This window comes from Apteryx mantelli, chromosome 1, assembly GCF_036417845.1.
Source record: "Apteryx mantelli isolate bAptMan1 chromosome 1, bAptMan1.hap1, whole genome shotgun sequence".
NCBI classification, from domain to species: Eukaryota; Metazoa; Chordata; class Aves; order Apterygiformes; family Apterygidae; genus Apteryx; species Apteryx mantelli.
In genome coordinates, this window is record NC_089978.1 from 103,704,268 (window position 1) to 103,730,263 (window position 25,996).

The 25,996-nt window shown below is 39.2% G+C and overlaps 1 protein-coding gene across 1 annotated transcript in view; it reads left to right on the forward strand.

The window, feature by feature from the left end:
- The first annotated feature begins 9,008 nt into the window (after positions 1 to 9,008).
- The window catches only part of RCAN1 (regulator of calcineurin 1), a 44,419-nt gene continuing 27,431 nt past the window's right edge, over positions 9,009 to 25,996 (forward strand). The window contains exon 1 of the mRNA XM_067298943.1: positions 9,009 to 9,293. Coding sequence (XP_067155044.1) covers positions 9,054 to 9,293 — 240 coding nt within the window. The 5' untranslated portion in view covers positions 9,009 to 9,053. The remainder of the gene's footprint in view (positions 9,294 to 25,996) is intronic.

Here is a 25,996-nt window from a genome sequence, read left to right on the forward strand (position 1 = left end):
GGAGGTGCGTACGTATACGTGCAGGAGGGGAAGCAGCCTGTAAGCAGGGGTCAGAGGCAGCATGCTGTTAACGTAATGGCAAAACAAGCAACATGGGGTAACTTATTTCAGATGTTCTCTGTTCTGCTTTAGTCTTCTGTTTGCCAGCAAAGTTTCAGTGAAGTATCCTTAGCGCGACAAAAGCAAGATGATTTTTATAGATCTAAGGTAACACAGAGAGATTGTGCAGGTGGCATACTGTTCTGCTGTAATTTAGAAGTTAGCTTATTATTTATGACTTTCTCTGCATTTGACTGCAGCATCTCTGAAACTTTACAAAGTCAGTACTGGTGAAAGTTGTGGGTTTAGAAAACATAGACAAGCTACCTCTAACCAAGGCTGAGAAAAGTAACAAGGAAGAGTAGATGCACCTTTTTGCCTGATGCTACCAGTCCCTCTCTTCCTTCTGTTATTAAGTTTTCTGAATTCTTGGCTTCCCACGAAGCTGCAGGCTCTAAAGCAACTTCTACAGCAACTTAAATTCTGAGCACGATTCTGAAGTGTGATTAAAAAACTAGAAGAGTATCAATAACAAGACTTTCCAGTAATGAACTCTGTACTGTTTGCCATTTAAAAAGAAGATGGTAAGTACTTAAAATCAGTTTATTCCCCAAAAGAGCCTTTGACTTTCTTCTTCCTATCTTTTATTTTTCTTTTTGTTAGGCAGTAGCATTTTAATGAAGCAATTGTGTACTCCAAGTGCCAGTGGCAGGATAACAAGCAGACCTTGTATGTGGATTTTTATTGTCAAGCATCACATCTAAGTCAATAAAATAATTGATTTGAATTAATTTTGAAAGTGCTCCAGAATTATCACGGTCCTAGCAAGTCTAATGACTCTCCCAGATCTCACTTCATCTCATTTTCCAGGTAAATAAGGCCAACTTCAACCCTCCCCTGACTTGAACTCCAGACCTGCTTTCATTTTGGGGTATCCTGGACCATTGCCCACTCTTTTGATTCTGCTTAGAAAATCCCAGTCAGACTTATTTCACTGAATTCCCCCACCCCTCATTTTCAAATGCCTTTCTACCACTTGCATCTCCTACCTCATGTACCATTGCTTAGAGGATACTTGCACAACACTATTTAAAGGACCATCATGATTTGGACGATTCAATAGGATTACTGATATGTGTAAAGCTAAGAGTCTTTGTAAGGATCTGGGCCTTATTAAGTAACTGTGATTTCATTATTGTCATCCTCATTATTCCTCTATCCCTCTGTTTTCTGATGTATACTGTAACACTGAATTTGGGGTGTGGTTTTCAAAAGTACTGAGCTGCTCTAACTTCAGTTGAATTTTGTCTGTTCAAGGTATCTGAAAACTAGTCCTTTAAATGTAAGCTCTTTGGAGAAGATAACATGCCCTTGCTTGTTTTGCAGAACTCCAGGACATATTTATGCTCAAAACTGCATGAATAAACTATGTAAGTTTCCAATGTTGTCTATGTTATAAGCAGTACTTTTCTCACTTTGACCTGGTTTACAAAATTGCATATGAAGTCCTTGTTAGATCCATCGGCAGATTTTACCATGAACTTGGAAATAACACAGAATTGTTCCCAAGGTCCAAGAGACTTCTTTTTATTTTTAATAATGCATCTGGATATTTAAATCCCTCTGTTCCTTTTATTCCTATTACATTAAACTCTCATTTATTCCATATTAGTTTGTTAATTATTGTGCCTATAACACCTTGAAATAACTTCTTAAAATGTAATCTCTATCACAGTTCATTTAATCTTTATACTGTTGCTTGTGTGTTAAATTTCAGTTTACTCCCTACAGCTCTTACAGATTTCTTCCTGTGTAAAACAGGATCACACTCTGCACAGTTTCCACTTGAACTTGGCCTCTAATAGAGTTCCTATTTGCAAATCTCAATGTACTTTTAAAATTATTATTGCTTTTCAAATAATTATAGTTTCAGGAATAAAACTTAACATTACAAAATACTCATAAAATTATTGGAATAATTACATAGGTAATATAAAAGTAAATTACATGTGCAATTGAGAGGTACATTGATCATTAGCACCTTATCATCAGTGTATGATAATTGCAGATTTACTTGTATGCTTACTATTAAATCATTCAATCTATTGGAAAAATGGATTACTTCTATATGTAGTTCTCTGTAAATGAATACATATTTTGAAAGAAATCTGAAGTGAAAGCTATTTTATACTCTGTAAAAAATAGCTTTGAAAATAACTTTTTATATCATCAGTAAAAAAAAAAACAAAAACTATGCTTTTGTAACCCTGTAGTGAGAGGCTGGAAGAGAGAATCTCCAGAGGTCTCTTCAGCCCTATTTTTCTTTTCCTTAATTCCAATGTGAAATTCCCATGAAAGCTATACAGCTGAGTAATTCTTTTGAGTGTGTTTAATGAAACTTGTTTTGGTACACAGTGCTCTAGAAGTGATGATAAGGGGTAGGAAAAAGCAGGCACAAGATCCCTTGGGATAGGGTTACACACAGTTTGTTCTTTATGGACCCAGGTCCATTTTTCCCCAATGTTCATTTTATTGGCATGAAGATTGTACAGCCATTTCTTTTGTGTGTGTGGCTTCCTCTCTTTTCCCAGGATTAGGAACCCAACCTTATTCCTTCTATTAACAATTTTCATGCTAACAGTTTTCATACTTTTTTGTTGTTGTTATTGTATTATATTTATTGTTCTTTTTCAAAAGTGCTTACCCACAAAACCTGTTTGTTCTATGGCACTTGTAAAGGACCTCTACAGTAAATCAGTAACCAGACATCTTATTACTGATTGCTCCTGAAATAAATGGCTCATTTACCTCTACTATGCATAACTCTTTCTACCTAATTGAGGAGCTGACTTACCAGAGCATAGTTTAAAAATCGGTAGAGGTACATGGTAACCTGCTCTCTTGCTCTAACGAAGAACATATTGTTAAATCTGGGGTGGTATCCAAAGGTGGCAGTGACCTTTGGAGTCCAATTGTGCCAGGCACAGTGCAAACATATGAAGACACATTCCAGAGCACCTTAGCATCTAACTCAGGACGAGCCTGCAGTAAAGGGGCATAATGAACAAAGGGGGAAGAGGGAGATACGCAGAAAAGGGAGGAGATTGTGCTGATAGACGTTTAACAAAGCAACCAACCTGAATCGGTTGCATGAGCTCTGTATGCTACCTACCACTTTAAAGACACTTTAGTAAGCCTTAGCTGCTTTGGCACTTCAAACTCATTCTCGGCCTCCTACCAATATTAGGGTAAAGAAAGCTGAACTTCACTGCATATAAGTATGGCATTTTATTTGCATGTTTCTTCCCTGCCCTGGGAGAACTTCTACACTTTCAAATACTAGAGCACCTTCTGAAGAACACTCCAGTTAATCCTACCACTCCTTCAGATGACAGGTCCTTCTACAGGAGGCTATCCGTACATTAATGGTTTCTTATTCTCACTATTGTGGTTCCAAGAAGGATAGGTCTGTACCAGTGAAAGAAAGACAGAAAAACAAACAAAAAGGATGTTAAAAGTGGAATGGATGGTGTATTGTTATGTCATTTGGTGCTTAAAAGGTACTGGTAGCTGCAGTGAACCACCTGCTCAATTTTCTGTCAGAAATAGCTAAGTTGGGCTGTTCAAGACTTTTTGCTGTGGGAGTCAGAATCATGAGATGTTTTTAGTCCATTCAGCTGGAAATGGCTAATGTAGGTGGTTGATATGATACAGACCATAGCAATTCCTTGTATGCCGTTGACTACAAAACCTGAAAAATACATAGAAAAATGATCTGTACAAAGCATTCCAAGTCAACAAAAAACAAAACCATGGTAATGGTGTTATAAGATGTATGTTTGCCTTAGTAAGGACTTGGGGAAGGGTACCAAACTGAAGTATGCATGCTCAGGACACTTGGTCACTGTGGCTGCTGTGGCTATTGATGGCTGGAGGCCAAGTGAGGCAGGCAGCTGTGAAGACTAGAGGTATCGGGAAGGAAAGGCAGGGTGAAGGCTTGGTGCTACAGAGGTGCGAGGGGCTTGGCAAGCAGCACTGCACAGCATCTGGACTTCAGGGGCAAGGAGGGAGGCTTGGGAAAGGGAATCTCATGGGGTGTCTGGAGTAATTCAAGGGAAGGAAGGGGAGCGAGCTGGAGAGAAGCATGGCCCAGGCATGAAACCACTTTCAGCAGATCTAAGAGAGAAAATGCTCTACATCTTGAGAGGTTTGCTGGACTCCATCTGCTTGGCTGAACAAAAAGAACAATGAGGAGGGACGCCAGTGTAAAACACTAAGTGTTGAGAGAGTTCTTCAAAAAATGGAGAAAAACATAACAACAACAAATGTCTTTAAGTGAGAATCAGGCAAATTTAAGCTAGAAATAAAACATACCTTAAATAGCAGCTAATATCAGAACAAACTGTTAAATAAGGCCAAAGATTTTCTTTATAACTGTTTTCTTTTTGGGGTACAGGCTTTGCTCAAATTGAGTTTAAAGCAAAAGTAGCAAGGTGATGTGTATTTTATATGGTCATTTTGAGATGACTGGCTGGCTTTACAGACTGTCCGATCTCTATCTATGGGAAGCTTTTTTTAAGGGGAACATATCTATGTGCAAGTAATTAACCTAGATGGGCCACTTGGCAGATAACAAGCACTTGAAAGAGGTAAAGTGAAGACTTTACTAAGGAGGATTTCTAGAGGAACCTGCTAGAGAATGTGACCTCCAAGATGGCTTCAGTTAAAGCTCTTTGGACAGCTGGTGAAGGAGCCATCAGTGAGTGAAAAGGTCCTCCTAGTTGTGGGAAGGAATCAGCAATGAGTGTTTCCCCTCTGCCAAAAGACCTGGATATGGAGCAGAGGGACTGAAAAGTAACAGGCATACTTAAGGTATGTCCTTCTACTTAGTTTTAGAATCCCTTCCATATTTCTGTAGACCTTTCTAATGAAGGCACACTGCCTCACAAGGCAGTGGTGTTGGACCAGTATGACCTAACCAGCAAAATAAAGAAAATATCCAAAATAATATACCATGCACCTGGTGTGCCATGCTCCACAATGGGGAAAGAATAAACATGAATCAAGTTCTTTTGACTATGTTTTAGATTCAAGTGGAGTTTCTCTGAGCTTGAAAGTCTGTGAATATACTGGACGTATTTTTGTAAACCTGGGTGGCTATTTGGTTATGGTTTAGGAGGTCCAGGTTTCCAGTTATAATACAAATATAAACAAATAACTGGTAACACAAATGTTTCAATATCAATGTAAGCAAGCAGCTGAGGATATGTGCTTTTGTACTTACAGGATATAGAAGTAATTAAAGTATTTATTTTAGTAGCTGAAATTAATATAGAATGTTACTAAATGCATGTATTAAATACTCATAGTTTTAGTTAAAATCTGCAGATGAAGAATGATTGCAGTGCTGTCTTGCAAATAGGTTTCTACAAGGGGAGAAAAAGCACTCACTCTTCTGAAGTATTGTCACTGATACGAATGCTGTGTGTTTAAACGGCTAGCTACATTTGCCTGCATGTAGCAGTTAGAGGTGTGTTGAAAATCTATTCTGAGGAATATTAAGATAAGACAGTAGTTTAAATAAGTATTTAGGATATAAAGTCTGCCCATAGGGTGGCATGTTCTGTCTTTCTCCAAACATTTTCTGTGCATTTAAATTTTCTTTTTAATCGTGTTTTTTTTTTTTATGCTGGTTCAGGATAGCTTATTTTCACTTGAAGTGAGGATTTTTGTGTGCAGATACATGTAATAAAAGTTTTGAGTTTTGAGATGCTTTGTGCTTTTCCTTCTACCACTAGATGGTAGTGTGTGATGTTTAAAGTGCACACTAGGTAAACAGTGTCATTCGGCAATTTATTCACCTATTTTCAGCTATGAATCTGATGCTTGATTTACAATTACCAGCTGGGGGGTGGCTCATGCCATTACACCAGTAGTAGGTAGATGAATGTTTTTCAATGACAAACATAATAGTAAGGTGGTAGACTGAAATCAGAGGAATTTGGTGGTGGTGGGTTTTGTTTCTTGTTTGAATGTTTTTAAATATATGTAATAGTAGATTTCCATCCAGGTTCATTGGGTGAAATTTTTGTAGCGGGCTAGAACTTCTGATGCAGAGAATACAGGCAGGCTCTCTTTAAAGAGGTGAATGTCACCACTCACATCAGGAAGCAAATTTGAGATTAAAGAATGAGCTTAAAAATGCACTAGCTTATCTAGAGGTTGGAATAATTTATCATTAAAAAGTTTCAACTAATTCATGTGTGGGGTTTTTTTTGGGGGGGGAGGGTAAGCTACAGTTTGTCTGAACCAGTGTGAAAACTGGCATGAGAATGTATGCAGGCTTAGGGCAATTACAGCAATCAGTCACAAAAATACCCTGGATCTAAGATGAGAGCTTATCTCCCTGAGAAAGGCTTATGTGGTTCAAACAGACAGATTACAGTCTGAAAAAAATTCTAACAGAAGAGGAGGGAAAAGGCAAATTATTATTTCTTCACTTAGCATTTTTCTCCTGTCCTCAAAGATCCCGTTAAAATTGGCTGAGACCAGTAATCCATCAGTTTAAAGTCTTTGATCTGTTGGAAAAAAAGGTCAGCAGTGTTAACTCTAAGATGTGATAACAGCGGTATCTCAAGTAGTGGGGCTGTTGTCTCTGCTGCAGCCTTTGCACAATACAGATCGTTAAGTAGGACAGCATTTCCAACTGTCAGAATTAGTTTTTCAGAAGTTCTTTACTTCACCAGAAATGTCTTGTTCTATGCTACATTTTGGAAGAGAAGATCTGTAAGAATATCTTAGTTTGAACACCACTAAAAATATTTGCTGTACCATGTTTTAAACAACTTATTAACATTGCTGAACAAGTGATCCATTATAGCCTGTAGGAATATGTTTGCAGTCTGGTTACAAAATCTAATGCTGGGTTTGGCACAGTATTTTGTTTTTCCAAGAGCACACTAACATGTGTTGTCTAAACAAATGTAGTTAAAAATTCATGATCTAGAATATTAGACATTCTGTATTGAAATATATTTTTTTAGTCTGACTAGATGATTCCTGATGATAAGATCACCATGTGTAGTGAAGTGTTTCTTTCTAAATAAGTCCTGGGACTCTGCGCTATGGTACAAATGCCAGTTGTCTCCTCACTCATGTCTATGAGAAGTTTCTTGTAACCTGCAAATGAGAATAGGATTTGCCCCTCATCTTGCTTAGATTGACTATCCCATAATAAGAAGGAACTCTAAAGTTACGCCATTAGCTATATCTAGTTCATTACAGGAATTCAAGTACATTCAGCTAGTAGCCATGCTTTTGGTCTTGAGGTCTGAGATAAGAAAACAGTTTTTTGGTTGTTGATTCTTTCTTCTTTTCAGACCTCTTTTTTTTTTCCTTGTGCAACCCTGCAGAGGTAGAATATTAGGTTAGTATTTTGCCAGCTATTATCCAGCACCTTCTCACTCTTTACCGCATTTTAGTGTTCTGCATTATCCTTGTACTGGGATAGAATGTTTTGGGAAAATATGCAAGTATCACAGTAACCCTAAAAAACTGTGACCTCTGAAGTTCACTTCTGGGTGAACCACTTCCCTACTAGCTGAATGTACTTCAGTATATGTGTATATATACGTATATGTGTATATATACATATATGTAAGAAATGTGTTTGTCTAGGTCAGTTATGTTAGACTAACCAGCTGTTTAGGAGGAAGGGTAAGCACATTAGGTAGACTTTGTTCTCCTATGTAGGAATGTCTGATACAAGCAGCTCCTTGAGCCTAGCTAGGAAAGGTATAGTTCATCTTTTCCCATGTGTCAAAAGGCTATAAGAGAGGAGGGTTGTAAGATGATGCCTCCTTCAGCTCCCAGGTGAGGAGGAAAGGAGACAAACATACACGGTTTTGCACCATCTTTGCATGTCTTCTTTCACAAATATATAAAATCAAAGCATATTTGGTTTGGCCCAGCAGTAAGATACCTCTGAAGAAAGTACAAAGAAATGATGATCAGTTGCATCACTCCTCGGCAAAAGACGATGCAGCTGTCCAAACAATGTTATCACAACTTTTTTTTTTCCTTTCTTTTCCCCTAGGCTTCCTTTCAGAAGCGCTGTGCTCTGTGAACTGTTTGCAGAACACGATGGTTGGTTGGCTTGTTCTTGATGCAAATAAGTGAAATATGATGTACATGATTGCAACTTGGGGCCAACTAGTTTGGGGAAGGTTTTTTTTTTTTAAATTAATCTCTTTGGTACATAATATTCTCTGTCCTCCAAATCAAGATGCTTTGTTCTGTGCTCTGGTTGCGGTGCAAAACACAATGGCATGACTGACTGTGTGACTGCAGCAGGCCTCTGGAGCTAAATTTGGCCCTATGTTGCTTGTGGCTGTCCATGACCAAATGAAACACACGGATGCCCTCGTTCACCAAGCACGTGCCCAGCCAGGTATGTGCTGGCCTGCCATGGGGAAGCGCAGCCCACCTCAGCCGGTGGGTCAGGGAGGGGATGCCCTGCCTTGACCCCCACCCCTCACACACCCTGCCCTGACAGACCGTATGCTCTAGGCTCCTTCTTGTCATGTGTGTGCAGCTGCCACCCGTGGCAGCCCCCCACAACACGAGGGACCCTCCGGCTCCCTCGCACCCCACAGCAGCAGGGCGGGGACGGCTCGCCCACTGCCCTCACTCAAGATGGCGGCAGCGGCGCCTGGCTCGGGCCCGCCACCTGTTGCCGTGGCGGCGGCGGTCTCCTATTGGCTCCCCGGGCGCCGTGTGCCTTGCGCGCGCGGAGTGGGGGGGGCAGGAAAGAGACGGTTAAACCCTCGCGGGGGTTAAAAAAAGAAAAGGGGCGGGCGGGGGGGGCTGGTAAGTTTCGTGTGCGCGCGCCAAGGCGGAGGGGGGGGGGGGGAAGGTTACAACTGCTGCCGGCGCGAGGCGCTCAACGGCGCCTCAACCGCCGCCGCGAGCCTCCGCCGGGCCCCGCCCCGCGGGGGCCTCGCTCGCCCCCGGCCATGGAGAGCGGCGGCGGGAGGGGCGCGGCGGGGCAGGAGGAGCCGCCGCAGCAGCCGCCGCTCGGGGAAGGAGGAGAGAAAGAGGAGGACGGGGACGAGGAGGAGGCGCCGCCGCCCGCGGCCGAGTCGGACTGGAGCTTCGTTGACCGCGAGATGGAGGCGGTGGCGCTGCAGGACCTGCCCACCGCCACCATCGCCTGCAACCTGGACCCGCGCGTCTTCCAGGAGGGCCCGTGCCGGGTGAGAGCGGCGAGCGGGGCGGGCGGGGGCCGCCCCGCGCGTGGGCACCGCGCCGGGCCGTGGCCCGGCTCCCTCTGCCGGCGGGAAGCCGCCGGCGCTGCTCCGCGGGGCTCGGCTCCGCTCGGCCGGCTCCCACCCGCCAGGGCCGCTCCTTCCCCGCCGCCGCCTCGGGCTTCCCGTGGAGGGGGGGAGCGGCGGGGGCGGGCGCTGCGGGCCGGCGCCGCCGCCCCCTTCGCTCAGGACGGGGGTGGCGAGGAGGCTGAGGGGAGGGCAGAGGCTCTGTCTCCCCGCCCGCTCCCAAGACATGAAGCGAGTGTGGGGGGACGGTGACTTTATTCCGGCTGGCTGGCCCAACCGTAGGCGGCTGTGTAAAGTCTTTCTACAGCTGCCTGTCTCCTGGTTTGATCCCAGGGGCCCGGTCTGAGGTTATCCTGCAGGTTAGGGCGAATAAGTCCATAGAGGAGAAGGGAAGAAACCTGCCTCTGATGCTCTAAACAGAAGTCAGAAACATTGCAGTTACGGCTTAGTGAGGAACAGCAAAGTTTGTTGATGCACCTGAAGGCATTTGGTAAGGCAGAAGGCAGCGTTTGGAGACCTGGACGTGCAGGGTACCTACAACCTAGAGTTGGTAGACAGGGAGCTGAGTGGATATAGAGCCTTTCTGCGTGCAAGCAAATGAGGTATCACTGGCATGAGCTCCCACAGGGTGTTTGGATATACCCCAGTGACTGTCTTATTGGCAGTAGCAGTAACTCCCAGTTCCTTGCGGGTACAAGATATGAGCACAGGGAGGCATTTACATACCAATTTAAGTTGTCTGAGTATCACACAGATCTGTAGTGCTTCTCTGAGTGGAGGAGCATTTTGTTTAAAATACTGTTCCAGAGCAGAGAGAGGTGATAGCGGCTGTCAGAGGAATCAAGCAATTCTACTATAAATTGTCTGAAGTAAGTTGCAGCTGTAGATGCAAAAATGAATATTTCAGAATTACTCCTCTTAACGTTATTGTTGGCTGTCTTGACACAGGAGGAATTCAAATCAAGCTTAATTTTTCACTCTTCATTTACTTGTCTCACCCCTCTCCAAAACAAATGAATGAATGAAATTTAATTTTTCGCTAGGTTTTGTAGTTGGTTTTGCTATCAGGCTCTTATTTTCCTAGTGAGTTTGATACTGAAAGGGATGTTCTATTTCTGAAAAGGTTACAATTAATGAAATGGACTTGAAAAAATAGGTAATTATTATACTGGTTTAAAATCCTATTAAAATAACTTATGATAAACAATCTAGAATTGTTACAGTAGTAGTCCAACAGCTCGACTGTGCTAACAGTCAGTTATAGTGCATTAAAATGAGCTGGACATTCGAATACAATGTAGCTGCATCTCATGTTACTTTCTAAGGTTATATAGTTTTTTAAGGGCAACATACTTTTGTATCACTTAGGTTACCTGCTGGTGTGGTGAGAATGGCACCTTTATGAGGATTTGCCCAATTTACTTTAATTCAAGATCATTCCAAATGTTCTCAGTTTTTTAGGGTTTTTTTTCCCCACCAAGGAAAATATCTATAATCGGTTCTATGTAAAATCATCAATAGCATGTGGAAATAGTATTTTCTCAGATGAATTCTGCAGGCTTGAAGTGCATGTTCTGAAACAGCAGTTAGATGGATGATGAGATAGAAGCATAATCCCTTGCAGGATTGGGAGGTATCTAAGTACTTAAACCATTGTTTGTCTTTCTAGTTTTCATTCCAAGGAATCTTTGTCTCCAGACACCTAACTTAGATCAAAATAAACTCTTACTTATATTTCTTTAAAACTACAATTAAAAAAAAGTTTTAACTGCTTACTTTCTTGCCAAGAGTGGCAGCAGAAAGGAATGCAGATTGCTTAAAATAATAAGAAAGTAACTGGAGATTCAGGATAAACTGTCTCATCTTAACCATGGATAACAGTATGTATAGTTATCACAGCATATATTTGCATTTAAAATGGCATTTTATAAATGTGCTGGGTATACATGGACTTTTAAGAGATTAAATAACAGTTAGGTGTTGGCTGTGATCAGTGTCCTCCATTGAAATGAATAACTTGGCTTCAATTAATGCAGTTAAAGAGATGGCAACAGCAAACTCATTAGAACTGAAAAGGTACCACTGCTGTGCAGGAAAACAGTAGATTTTATGGACTGGATACACTTTTAACATGTTCTGCTAACATGTCAAGCAGCTGTAAAGACACAGAAATACTACGCTATGTATTCAATGAAAGGAAGTAAGAAGTTCCACTTACAACAAGCAGAAAATGCACAAAGCTTCAATAAAGCAATAACCTTCTTAGAGCGGGAGTTAGAGAATATTTATTTTTGCTTCCAGATGGAAATCCGGGTTATGTGGAACAGAAATTTCAAACTCTGGAATGCAAACTACCCTTCACTGCATGAAGGTGACTTCACTGTGTGAAGATACTTACCTGAGTTCTTGTGTGTGGAGTTGTTTACCACTGTTCAACTGGGGGAGGTGGGATGAGGCACCAAGGCTGGGTCTCAGTCTATTTGCATGTGTGAAACTTGGGTTTGGGTAATGTTGTTGGACTGTATGAAAAGAATAAAGTTGTATTAAAAAGAGGAAAAGATTACAGTGCCTTCCATGCATGCATCTGGTCCTGCATTAGCAGTCACTGACTCAGGTATCAAAGAAAATTGAGGTGTTTTGATCTGGAGTGACAACTTACTATCTTGGAATCATTTTCAGATGCTAATAACTTTAAAAAGCTATACTTGGAATTTTCTTACAATTAATTCTTTAATGCTTGCTTATTTTACTGGAGAGCAGATGCAGAAAAATCAAGCTTGCTCTTATCATTGTAGCAAACACTTGCACATAGCTTTGTTTTTGTGATGATGCAGGAAGAGTAAAGGCATCATAAAATATAACATCACTAGATTTAAGAAAGTGTGTATAAATATTCTGTGTGTTTTGGTCTGTGCAATATATTTCCTTCTATTTTAGGAATATCCTACTTTTTCCAGTGTGTGTAACACTCTTAAATTACCTTGTCTCCATAGCTGTGTTTTTTCTCTTTAGTAGGCCCCTTAATAATCCCGGATTGCCCTATTTGAGGACAGTTGATCCAATCAAAGGTGAAATAGAAGGACAGCTAAGAGAAGACTGACAACTATTTCTGTTTTGCCCTCCCCCTTTTCAAAGAACAATTTGCATATGTGTGAAACTCCCTCTGTACCTAGGTTTAGGTAGGTATCTGGCTCCAGGTCTTTAGATTACTGTTATCACCAAACTGCATGGGCAGAGATGTTTGAGAAAGCAGCTAGTGTAAGCTCTGTGAGTGGGCAGGTTGTCTTTATAGAATGTGAGAACATTGTGAGTTACTGTTCTACTAGATTTTCAGCTCCTGATTCTCCCAAGCTACATATGTCGTCAATTAAAACAGTCATTTGACCTAGAAGTAGCAGGCAGTACCACAGTTGGTATTTTGAGAGGATAGGTGGCTGGTCCCTGAACAGATGGATATTTAACGTCAAAGTTTATTCTTGTAGGATAGGCACCTATATAGCTTGGAATTAGTTCCAAGGGCTTAACAAAATAGAAAATGATTTCAAAGGCACTGTTTATTCAGTAAGCATTGTTGTTTAAAACAAAAAAACCCAAAAAACCCCACACACTTACATGTGATATAGAAATGGCTAAAGCAGATGGTAGTCTCAAGTCTAACATCTTGACTTCCATCTGATGCCTCTGGCTGCAGTATTCTCTCAGAGTTATGGTCCCTGCCATTCAAAAAGGGTGCTTTCTGTTCTGTTTGCATTGGTCACTGCTCTTTGTTTAATTCCTTATCTCTGAGTAAGCTTGCCTAGAGGCCATTTAATGTTATCTCTCACAGCAGCAGTTGTGAATATGTCTTCCATGCATCAGAAAGTTATCGGGAAAATCTCAAATATAAATATGGAACTATTTGTTGTTTGTGATCTTAAGAATGTCCTGGAGCTTAAAGTTAACTGTTCCAAAGTCCCAGTGAAGTTGATGGGAATACATGTTGAGGTTAGGCATCTAAGGCAGAACATCTCAAGAAATTTTATTGGATTTAGCTGTTACCTTTCCTCAAAGATTTGCACTTGTTCCTTTTGTCATCACTACCTATCCTGGCTATGAGAAATTTTATCTACAGAATAGGAAGCTAATGCTTCACAACTGCCAGCTTGGTTATGCCAATGTAGTGTGCTCTGCTGACCTTTTTATTAGTGGCTGTGTTGGCTGATGATATATCCTGTTTTGGATAAAGAATTGCAGGCTAGGGTCCGCTGTGTCTCATCAGATTTTCATATGAAAGAATAGATGCAAAATAAAAAGCGATTTCTGCCGAGCATTGTCGATGATACGAACCAAGCTGACTTCTGTGGAATCAGCATCAAGTTTAAGTCAGGAATAATAATCTTCTTCTTCCAGTAGGTTCTTTGAAATCAGCATTTTGTCTTCAGAATACCTCTTTGAGAAAGTGGTTGTTCTTTTGTTTTTGTCTTGTTGGATTTCCCTTGTTCTTCTAACAGAGAAAGTATTGAAATAAGCACTAAACCAATGAGATCCTTTTTGTGATACTAGTGATACTACAAAGGTGAATTTATATGATCTTTAAAAATCTCAAAATGAAATGTTGGTTGCATGTTCTTCCTCTTTTTTAATTGAGATATATTGATGTTGCTGTTGAGAAATCTGAAGTTTTTTGACTAGGTTTGCAATAAATTTCTTGAAAACAGACCATCCTCTCAAGTAAAATAACAGATCTAGTAAATGAGTTTCTCCTCTCCTTAATTCTCATAAGAGTTTCTCCTCTGACTGACTTAAATACCTCTTTTCAATGTCAATTTTAAAATCCTCCTGAGAATGCTTAAACACTTATTCTTTTCTTTTTTTTTTCTTTTTTTTCCCCCCTAAAACACAGTTGGAGGAATTCCTATAGATTCTTCATCCTCTTACCTGTCTTTCCACAGTAGTATGAGAAAAGCTGTCTCAGATCTAACAAAAGCTCATCTGGTCTTCAAAGCTGGCTAATTGCATTGGAAAAATGCTGTTCTGATTTCCTGATATGTCATCTTCCTCTTTCCACAGGTTTTTTGATCATTGTACTGTTGACTTTATGCAAGAGGAGTCATAATACTTACTTAGGAAAGCAGTATTTCTTCATACAGCATGCAGATGAGTTTGATCTGTTGTAACTGTATTCCTGCATGCTTATTTAAAAAAGAGAAAGTGTCAGTATCTAGTTCCTACAGGCAGCAATCATATTTTTGTACACTTCTGTCCTCCTCAACTGGTATACAATTTTTAATAGCCTTTTTTTATGTCAGTAGAGGACACTTTTTTTTTTTTTTAATAGAACTTCTACTGTCAAATGGCAGGTACAGTAGATAATAGGCTTGGTTTTATCTTATAATCCTGGAGGGATGTGGCATACTTCAGTAATGATTTTAAAGTTCTGAATACAGCCACAGGGGGGCTAAATAACTTCATTTATGTCCTGGTAGTCCCTTGCTAAGTAGGTTACCTAGGTCTGCTTAAACTGTCAGGTTTCCATTTCAACTTAATTGTAGACAAATACCACTTATTTCATTTGTGGGGAGTAGGAAAGGAACATAAGTCATATCGAGGAAGAATTCAACTGTGGTTGACTGAGGAAAGAATTTTTTTTATATATAGCTAAGACATTGAAAGATTTTTATGATGCAGCTGTTTTCCTCAGAATGCTTTGAGATCCTTAAATTACTTTAAACTGCCTGTAGTTGCTGTATTCTGCTAAATCATCTTGCAAGTTACTGCAAACTAATGAATGTAGCAGAAGGTTTCTCTTGATTAATCAAAACTTACATTTGTAGATAACAGCTTGTTGTCAAAAGTTATATCACAGTGATAATTTTCCTCCAGAGCTTGCTAGGAAAAGTTTTTCACTAAAAGCTGGATTTTTAAAGAAATTTAGCTTGATTGTTTTTAAGTGTTTTGGAAGTATGAGTAAAGCAGTCTCCTAGGTAGTCTTATGTCCTCACATAACCTCCCCTGGCATGCACAAATAGAACTGCCTTTGAAAGTGTCTATGGTAAAAATCATGAGGGATCAAGCTTGTGTTTGAATGTTAGGCCTGAAAAAGGTCAGAAATCTCTGCAGTAATGGCAGATATATTGCATCTTGTTAATGATTATCATAGCTTTAAAAGTCTACCCTTCCTTTACCTTAGATAGTTTTAATATGGAAAAACTTGTTTGTGAATTGATCTGAAAATAGAGTCGTTGTTAAATGACCCATGCTTTCGGAAATTTTTAATTGACTTGCAGCCTACTGAAATGAGATGTTCAATGTATTTTGTATTCCATTAAATATTCAGAGAACTACTTCTACTTTACAGGAAGCTTGTCATATTTCTCATGATTATTTAGAAAACTTTCTTTACAAAATAGTACTTGGGTTTTCTGGTAATCTCTTCCTGTCGCATGCCTCATTAATCCTTTTAATCACACGTTTGGTAATCCTCTTATGTCACATGTTTAAAAAATATTTTAGAAGTAAACTTCAAGAAAGTGAATGTTTGTACATGTTTTTATTTGTTGTTTGACCAAAACACTGTTTACAGTGAAATGTTCCCTTAATGGGAATTTAAAAATTCCTTAATGGAATGTTTACTTTTCTGCATATATTCTGAGAGTTTCTGGTTTTTCTCCCCTAACATTTTTCCTTAAGCCATTTTTTGGTGCCTATTTTTATAATTCTTTCTATACTACTGCTTTCCGAAAAGGACAAGGGTTTAGATTGTTGTTCAAAACCAGATCCCAATGGCCTGTTTAACATGTTGAATCGTGAAATGATTAAAAAAAAAAAAAAAAGACAGCCTTCCACTATGAAAATTTTGTCATAGAATAAAAGTTCCAGAAGTATTAAGCTCCTGTACTTTCAGATGATGATGTAGATGTATTCTGTAGCTATTTAAAGGTTAAGGCAGACTTTTATGTTACGGTAGAGCGCAATACCATGCTAATGCAGTTTTATGGCTCCTGGAGTGCATCCAGTCTGCAAAGCACATAAGCAAAACTTGTTCATATCTCTGCATGTGACAGCAGACATGAACTGTTGAGAGTCGCCAGGAGGCAACCTCCTCAGCTTCTTTAGGGACCTTGGAAAAACTTGCTGTCTTTTTTTCTAAAAAGATAACAGGCATGCTTTATGAACAATGCAAAGAGTGCTAACATTTTATACTGTATGTATAGTCTGTATGAAAACTTCAGCAATAATCCTAAGGATATAAAATATCTAGAAGGAGTGAAGTGAGAGTATTCCTCACTTTGAAGACAAGATCTTTACACTATGTAGTCTTACAGTAAATGGGAATTGTGATATCTGTAGTTTGCTTGGTGACAATGCTGTCCTCTTCTTTTTTGTGTGTATGTGTATATGTGTCCATTCTTTCTATACTCCTATGCCTTTAATAAGAAAATGGAGTTAAAATATGAATGTTGTTATATATTTTAGCAAGTATTAAAATTGTATTCAATTTTGGTGTGTCTGTTTAATTTAAGGATAGCGCCCTCAGTCTTCTCACCTGAGTGATGTTTTCTGGCCTGTGAGCCCAGAGCAGGCTTTCTAGTTGGTTGTGCCAGTTTCCATGTGGGACACTGCTTTGGTCCCCATCACAAAGGTGTGGTTTGAATAAGTGACTTTTTGAGCTGAATATTTTATTTCTAGAGTAAAAGGGTCCAAAGAGGCTGTACAGCGTAAAGATGTTTAATCAGGTGTTTCATGGCCACTTTTTTCATGTACTTTGGGGGGGGGCCTTAAATAGTGATTTAGGCTTCCTTTAACTGTTATCCCTATGTTAGTTATCCTTCTGGTGAAAAATAGAGATAATGCCATGAAACATTAGTAAAAAGCTTGATTCCATGAGGAGATGGAGACTTATTTTCACTTTTGTAGCTCTTTGCTATGCTCAAAACATTTCAGAGTGCTTTTATTACAAGTATGTGAATACCAGTTGATGTGCTGATAAAACAAGTAAGCTATTAATAGAGAACCCTCATGCTTGCAGCTTTGATTATCTCTGTCTTGTTCAGAGGAGGTATTTGGAAACAGGTTCAGATTTACAGCACGCTTAGACCCTCTCTAGGTGTCCTACTGTGTCAGGTGAAAAGAGTGAAATTCTTATTTCTGTGTCCAAAATTCTGGTGCTGGTTAAGTCCTTAAAGTACACTGATAATTCCATTTCTCAAGAATGAAAAATGTAAATATCTTCGTACTTAGAAATAAAATTATGTCATGTTATGTAATATGCTAAGAAAAGTCATACATGGGGTGAAAATAAGAGTTAACAACATTCAGGTCTGACATGGTTCATTGTAAATGGAAACAATTTCAGTAATGCTGCACAAGATAGTTGTTAGGTGTCTTAATGCTTTCTCCAGAATAAAAATAAATATTGTAAAATGCTCATTAATAACATAGATGTTGTAGATATTAACAAAAAGTATTCCCACATGAGCTTATGTGTGTCATCATTAGCCTCAAGTCTTAAGAAAAGACCATAAGCAAGATCTATGCTAACAGAAGATTTAGAGCTTTAATCTTCCTAGAGAATCAAATGGAAACTTGAAAGAACTTTGGTTTAAATCACTGTTTTCTGGTCATGTTAAAAAGTCCAGGATACATTAAGATATTACGTAGTGTCCAATTCTGATCTCCCCAGTACGAGAGATGGAGGTACTGGAGTGAGCCCAGCAAAGGGCCACAAAGTTGATGAAGGGACTGGAGCATCTCTCTCATGAGGAGAAGCTGAGAGAGCTGTGACTGTTCAGCCTGGAGAAGAGAAGACTGAGAGGGGGATCTTATCAATGCATGTAAATACCTGAAGGGAGGGTGCAAAGAGGATGGGGCCAGACTCTTCTCAGTAGTGCCCAGTGACAGGGTGAGAGGCAATGGGCACAAGCTGAAACACAGGAAATTCTGTCTGTGTATCTCACTGTGAGGGTGACTGAGCACTGGAACAGGTTGCCCAGAGAGGTTGTGGAGTCTCCATTCTAGGAGATATTCAAAAGCCATCTGGACACCGTCCTGGGCAACATGTTCTAGGTAACCCAGCTTGAACTGGGCAGGGTTGGACTAGATGATATCCAGAGGTGCCTTCCAACCTCAACCATTTGGTGATTCTGTGATTACTTTTCCTTATGTCTTTTCGTATCTTTTTTGTTTTGTAGGAACAAATTAAACTGTTTCCCAGGTATTCAGACACAGATATGCCCATGTAAAAAGAAAGTACGAAAATGAGAAGTACAGAGGGTTAGATGTGATACTAACCCAAAGCTCATCCTGAAAACCTTTCAATAAGACATTTTAATATTTGATAATATAATCGTGAATACTTTTGTTCATCAGTAATGACTAAACTTTCCTATATAGAATAGGTTTAAAATGATAAAAAGACAGTCTTTTCAACAGCAGTTGTACAGAAAGCTGAATTGTCCAGCAGAGTTTGTTGCTGAAAATGTTTATTCAGTTGAGCAAGCTTCAGTAAATAATATTTCTATAAATTCACATTTATAAATAAATTACATTTATATGTATAAATAAATAACATTGGGCTGCAATAAAATGCTTTTTAGCGTAATAAGTGAAACTTCAAAAGAACTGAAAATGAGGAAAATATTTTAAAAATGAATAGAAATGTGATCATAATTTGAGGGGTTTTATAAGTACATATAAATAAGTAAAATGTATTTTTTAAATGGATATAAGTCATGGCTTTTGATGCTTGTCAGCAGATGGGGAGAGCTTTTTTGTTTTATTTTAATGGTATTCTATCAAAGATGTGTCACCTCCTTCAGATGAGATGCCAGGTAGTTATAGGGTGTTCCCACTGGCCCCCCCCCCTTTGCTCTAAGGACAGCTTGATCCAAAGTCTCATTATACATACTTCCAAAAAAAAATTTTTTTCTAATAGAGTAAGGGACCCAGCTGACACCCTTGTAAGTAACATAAGGACTTTATCTGCAATAAAAGCCTTCCAGACACTTCTGGCATGAAATCAGCTAGGAATGGCTTTATAATTAGTTATAGGTTTTTCCATTCAGATAGCCAGAAATACATTCTCCCCTCCCCAAGGGAAACTATATTTTTAAGTCTGAAGGTATTATTAATGCAGTACAAATTATTGTAACCTAGTGTTTATGAAGGATTTTCAGACTTGTATAAAAAAAAAAAAATACTCGGGCTCCATCAAGTCCTGCAAAAAGAGTTTGAAGAATAATGGATTGTGATATTCTTTGGGAGAGGGAGCAGTGTGGGAGTGAGCTACCTCATGGAATACTTCTACTCTTATATTTCTCATAGAACACATGCTGGAAAAGCCTTGGTGAAGCTGAAATTTTCAGCTGTCTTCATTGAACCTGAAATTGAGTATGAGGTCTAAAATATAAATGATTTTTTTTCCTAAGTAATGCATAATTAAATAGTGGAACTCATTGTCCTAGAATGTTATGGAGGCCAGAAGCTTAATATTAAAAAAGAGGTGGGGCTGATTCATGGGTGGTAGCTATCAAGCAGAGTGGTTGGGATAACTTGATCTTTCTCAAAATCCTTGAAGTGCCATTGCCAGAATATGATGGGAGAAGAGTAGTCTGTTTGCCTGGCTTTATACCTTTTGTCTCTTCCTCCAAGTATTTGCTACTGGTTACTGCCAGAGATAACTAGAATGGTAGTCTTCTTAATTTTTCATCAACTGTGTGTAGTCATTATTTATTACTGCTGCTACTCAAAAGAAGAGCTATTAATAATCATAATATCTGCACTGGATTTTCTTTATTTAAAAAAGAAATCATTGTCCCAGATGGGCTTGATTCATCACTTTGGTATAGAAGACTTTCAGATAGTTCAGATAGCTGTATATGACACTTTGATAATTGAATCATTTTTACTTTTTCTGAGGTTTTCTTTTTTGCAGTTATTTGTCCTGTTGGCAAACTTCTTGGAAGGGAAATGCACTGTTACCTCTTGAGCTAAGAGTGCATTACAAACCTGATGAGTTGGATTTTAGTTAGTTACGTTGTTTCTGTAGTACCAAATGTATTACAAAGCTACAAAAAAAAATCTGCACTGTGAGGCAGTATATCTTTTTGATGAAATGGTGATTTTTTTTTTAGGAGTGGTAAATGTGACCCAGCTGCCCTACTAGGACAGTGAACTAGGAGAATGTTGAAAGTGTTGTGATTACTTCTTCCTCTCTATATTCAGCCTGGCCAAAGGTTGTTTCTGACTGGAGAAATTTGAGTCAATTGGCAGAAGATTGACAAGGAGAAGAAGGTGCTTTTGGCACTTTTGTCCTGGAGGTTACATTGCCATATTAAGAAGCTGCAGAAAGCTTTCTTGAAGCATACATGGGAACTACCATGAAAGCTTAACACTGTAATGGGTTTGTGTCTAGTCTTTTAGCAGCAAATAGCTTGTTACTGTGCAGTATTATGTCTTGGCTTTGATGAAGATTATGGTGAGATAAGGAATGTTTGACAAATGGAGATATGTGTGTGTGTGCATATCATGCATATACTTTATATATGTGTATATATAAATATGTATATATGTATGTGTATAAAAGTCTTGGTATTGACAAAAAAAGAGTCAAACTTTGACAAAGGTTCCCCTTTTAAATGCTGTTTTCCTCTTTCCAGTTTTTGTAGGTGAAGATGCCAGTCAGAATCCACATACTTAAATAAAATACATCTTCTATGAGGCTTCTAGTGAAAATATGAGAAAAGGAGGGCAACCTAACACTTTAGAATGCTATTATATGTTATGGAATGCATTATGATGAACTCCATCTCTGTTATTTCTTTATGGAATACTGATAAATTATTCAGTGCTGATGGTCTTGCTAGGAAGCTGCAGTACTAATATGTCAATTCCCACAGCAGACTGAGGTTTCTTTTAGTCCTACTTGTTGGCTAAAAGTGGGAAAATGTATGTTGCAGTCTGGTTTGCCCAGTTTGCAGAGGAGGATGGGATTAAATATGGGCAACGGAAGGAAAAAGTAGATAAGAATTAGAATCTATATTTCCTGCAGATTATGAAATTATTAAATAAGAGATGGTTTCTTGTGTCAAGTGGGCAGATAAACTTGTCAAGTATTGTGCTGAAAGCTTGTGTACATGGCTTGCGTAAGCAAGAGGGAGTTAATGGGAACCCGCTAGCAGTAATAGTCCAACTTTTGAAGTATGTGGGCGCCTCTTTGCAGGATAGATTTTTTTAATCAATTTCCTGTAGTTAGGGTTCTTGGCACTTTGGCCGTATCACTTCAGGCTGATAGCAAAGATCTGTTGGCTAATGGAAACAATGATTAAGGGCTTGAATTTTCCTGAGGCTCCAGAGTGATAGTGAAACAGCTGCTGTTGCAGGCAATGGAAAGTATGAATAACTCTTGCCTGGAGTTGTATAACCAAAGGAATAATCAGATCAGAGACTAGGTTAAATTATTGTGACTTCTGACTATTAAAAACACTGTTAGCCCATGTGTTCACGCCTCATTACAGCATATAATTTAAAGGCACTGAAGAGCCCCCCTATTAGACATGAATAGATAAAGATATTGCATCAGGAGTCAGACATTTTCCTCTTGAGAAGGGAGTAGGGGGAAAGGTCATTTGCCCGAGAGGTGTGTAGATTTAAGCAACTTTTTGAAGTTTCTTCTTTGATGTACACCAAGTGAACTTTAGAAGAAAAAATATTAGTAATGTAGCCCACAGCAGATTAAGTGCAGTAATTCTTCACAGGAGACAATTTCAGGAGAGATTGTTCCTTAATTAACCACTTGAGATGTGGCTTTGTCTCTTGTTTCTTCCTTGGTAAGTTGCCAAACTAAAACTCTGCTCTTATCAATGAGTGCAATGATGAAGATCTCGCCTGCTGCAAAAAGCAAAACCTCAAAATTCATAAAGATGGAGGAGAAAGCAGAAGATGGAATGAAATGTTGAGTTGTATTTTGTTTTCAGCAATGGTAATTGAAGTATGAGTTTATAAGCAAAAACTGTTGCCCTAAATATTCAGGAAGTTATAATGGTTTCAGGAGTTATTTTCTAATAGTGAAGAGTTTGGGTTTTTTGTTTGTTTTTTCTCCAATCATAGCAGGTGACTTCTTCCCAAATAAACAAAGAAAGAAATTAAATGTATGCCTAAAGTTACACTGTTAAGTACAGCAGAAGCTTTAAAGGTCAGGGTGTTGGGGTTTTTTTTTTTTCTTCTCTTAAGTGGTAGCATTTCAACAGCAGAATTACTCTGAGGCATCTCTGCTTAGGTCAGAGGGTCATATGTCTATTTTCATGTTTGGGGGTTGTTTTTTGTTTGTTTTCTTTTTGTTTTTTAGTGACAAAAAATTTCCACTAGCAGTTGAAGTAATTCAGCACTTGTGATGCTATCAGGTGACTGCTGAAACAAAAAGGTTAGTTACACTGAAAGCTTCGCAAACTTTGCAGACAGTTGGGCTATTTGGCTGTCAAAAGGCTTTAATTGATATTATTTTGGTATGTTCTCAAATAAAGGATATATAATTTGTTATCTAGCATGTCACTAATTTAACATGCCTGAAAAAGTTACAGTACACCAGACACTAACCACACCAAAAATGTGTGTGATTTAGGATAAAATCTAGCCTCTTCTGTGGCCCATTTTATTAACATATTTTAAAAGTATATTTTAAATTTCCAGGTGCACTTATTGTGTCCTTAGATATAGAGTAACTAACTACAGCTATCTTGTTTTTTTTGCTACCCACCCAAAACATTCTTTAAAATATTTTCATACCATCTTGCCATTCTTCCTTCCTTAACTTCAGTGGAAAATTTCATTCTCTAAAGTTCACAAAGATACAAACCTGCTTCTTAACATCTGCCGTGGTTTTCTAAAAACTTCTGGGTTAGAGAGTATAATTTTTTTTCCTTGACTGATTTTTCCCATAGTTACAGAGAATGTAGAGGAAGAGTGGTCAGAAGACAAACACTGTGAAGTGCATTACTTGTACTTGGCTATGATAATCTTTCTTTCATTACGTTAAATACTGCTGTGTTGCTATAAAGAAAAAGTCCTTTTAAAAAAAAACACGTTTTTTGGAAAAAATACTTTCATACAGTTCAGTTCTCATCTTCCCCCTGCCCTCCCATTCCCTCAAAATTTTTTTGACATAATACAGTTGCATCCTTTTTATGATAGTAAATAGTGAGGTAACTGCAGAGGTATGTTCCATTAAATTTCATCAGGGATACAGCCATATCTTCACTCAACATTAGACAGTCCATGTATCTGTCATAGTTGAAAAAACCCCCACCATAACAGGTTAGAAAAACATTTTTGGGACAAGTCCTGTTTTACTTTTCAGAAGGGACAGCTGCAAACTGAAAGAAAAACAACTAAAATACAAATCGGTGCTGCAGGGTTTTTTAAAAAAAAAAAAAAATTAAAGCCAAGGTAATATATAGACTTAGTTTTCACCTGCTAACCATTTCACAGTTTTTAAAGGATTATCTGGGTAGCTTGGGTAAAATTTGGCACATATATGCACGCTGAATTTTAAATATAAGGTATGTTAAATGCACCAGAATGACAGTTGACAACATGCAGCAGACAGTGGTTGTATAAGCAGAAATGGCCCAAGCTCCTGGTTTGCCTCTAGAAAACAGAGGCAGCTATGGTGCCTCTCAAAGGGGAGAGAAAGTTATTGCTGTCTTATGATGACTACTGAGAGTGGAGAGAAACATGCTGATGAGCTAGGCCACTGCAGAGGTGTCCTGGCACGTGGGCCTTTTCATCTTGGAAGGGGCTGTTTTTTCCAAGCAGTAGCTGCTATTCTACTCCTTCCTGCCCTTAACAGTAAAGTAGGGACTCCCAGGGCTTTTGGAGGCTCCAGAATGGGCAAAGTAGGTAGTGGGGCCACAACTGTTGCTGATGATGGTGAGTTGTTCCTAATAGCGGTTCACAGTTTGCATGAAACGCACCTTAGAATTGTCATCAGATTTTGCAGTGTTCCTGGCATCAGGTTGGATCTGTGTGCAAACTTGTCTAGTGCCACCCAGTTACCATCTCATTCTGGCCTGAATAAACTAGCTCTGCCCGAGATCTTTGCCCCTTTGTCTTTCGTGTTTATTCCGTCCCTGCTGAAAAAGCCAAACATACTCTTAAAACCGATGACAATTCTGAGCTCTGTGCATGTTCACTGGGAACAAAATTGAAATTGCCAACTTCTTTCATGGAAACCTCTGAAGAGCTAATGGCTTCCAGATACCACAAACATTAGCTAATTTAGTTTGCTACCTGCAAAATTATTATTTTATTATTATAAGCCTCTAACCCCTTACATGAGGCCTTCCTGAAGGTATATTCAGGACCTAAAAGATGTACATAATATTTGCTAGTCCAAGTGGATTAACCAATTTAAAATTCTATGCCACTGTATAACCTGAAAAGCAGTTCTGCATGCAATTCTAGATCCAGATCATGCATAATCCCATGCAGCTGCTCAATTTTTATGTACTGGTGAGTCCATTTTTTCCCTTCATAATGTACAAGAGTTCAAGTGTTTTTACATGCTAAAGGTTGAAAATCAGTGTGGTGTTATCTCTGAAAGCTTGGCACTGGCTTTTTATCTAAATAGTGGACTTTTGTCAAATCAAGAATATTTTTGCAGCCACTTCTTGCTAGATTTCTACAGAAGTCAGTGCAGGAAGTAAACAGAAATACTGAGCAATCAAGCCCCATTGTAACTTGCGGTACATGCAGAGGCCATGAAGATGAGTTTTGTATGACATATCTGGGGCCTGAAGTGATGCTGTTTAAAGAGTCCCTTGTTGGTCTGGAAAGGAGATGATTACACTGCTCTCTCTTTTGTGGGGGTGTTTCTTTGCCTCAGTTAGTCAGTTATTAAAGTTATTTGTAGTAGATTCATTCCCTTAAATGCCATGCTGAGTAATGGACCAAAAGGCATGTGATGCTTTAAAATGTGAAGTCTAATATCACTTCTAAATACATAAATAAAAATCCTAGATCACAGGAAAGCAAGGACGAGTGATCAGAAATAACTTGTGATTACATAGTAGTGGTTAGTCATAAAGCTGCTTAACTTTATGAATCTATGCTGTCTTTTCTTCCATGCTTCCCCCTCCTAGTATGTCTGACAGAACTCCTGAAGCTCTCTGTCTGGGGCCTACAGCTTAACCATGATTCGTAGGAGTGTCAGTTGCTCCATCACCTCAGCCTTAAAAATTGCCCAGGTGTTCGTATAGCAAGTATAAGCTTTAAATAGGAGGCAAAAGATCCTATGAAAGCCAACCAAAAGGAGGACAAAATAACAGCTGCCAAACTTGCACTTCTAAACCACAATGCAGTACAGCCACCCTCCAGATAAGTCAGAGCAAACTGCTGATAACTTAGTCCAAAAGCTGAGATTGTAGCAGCGGAGCAGCTTCGGCCCCTGGCAGGGCACATGGGCCCAGCAGGTGCGAGTGCCCTGGCTGCTCTGCATGACCAGCAGCTCCCTGTGCCCCAGGGCAGCGCTCTGGCAGCCCATCCTGCTGTGTGCGTCCCCCAGGAATCGGCACAGTGCTGGGTGACAGCACTGATGTTTTTTTGGAAAGTCAACCGTATTGTTTATGAATGATTGACTGTATCTAATGGGA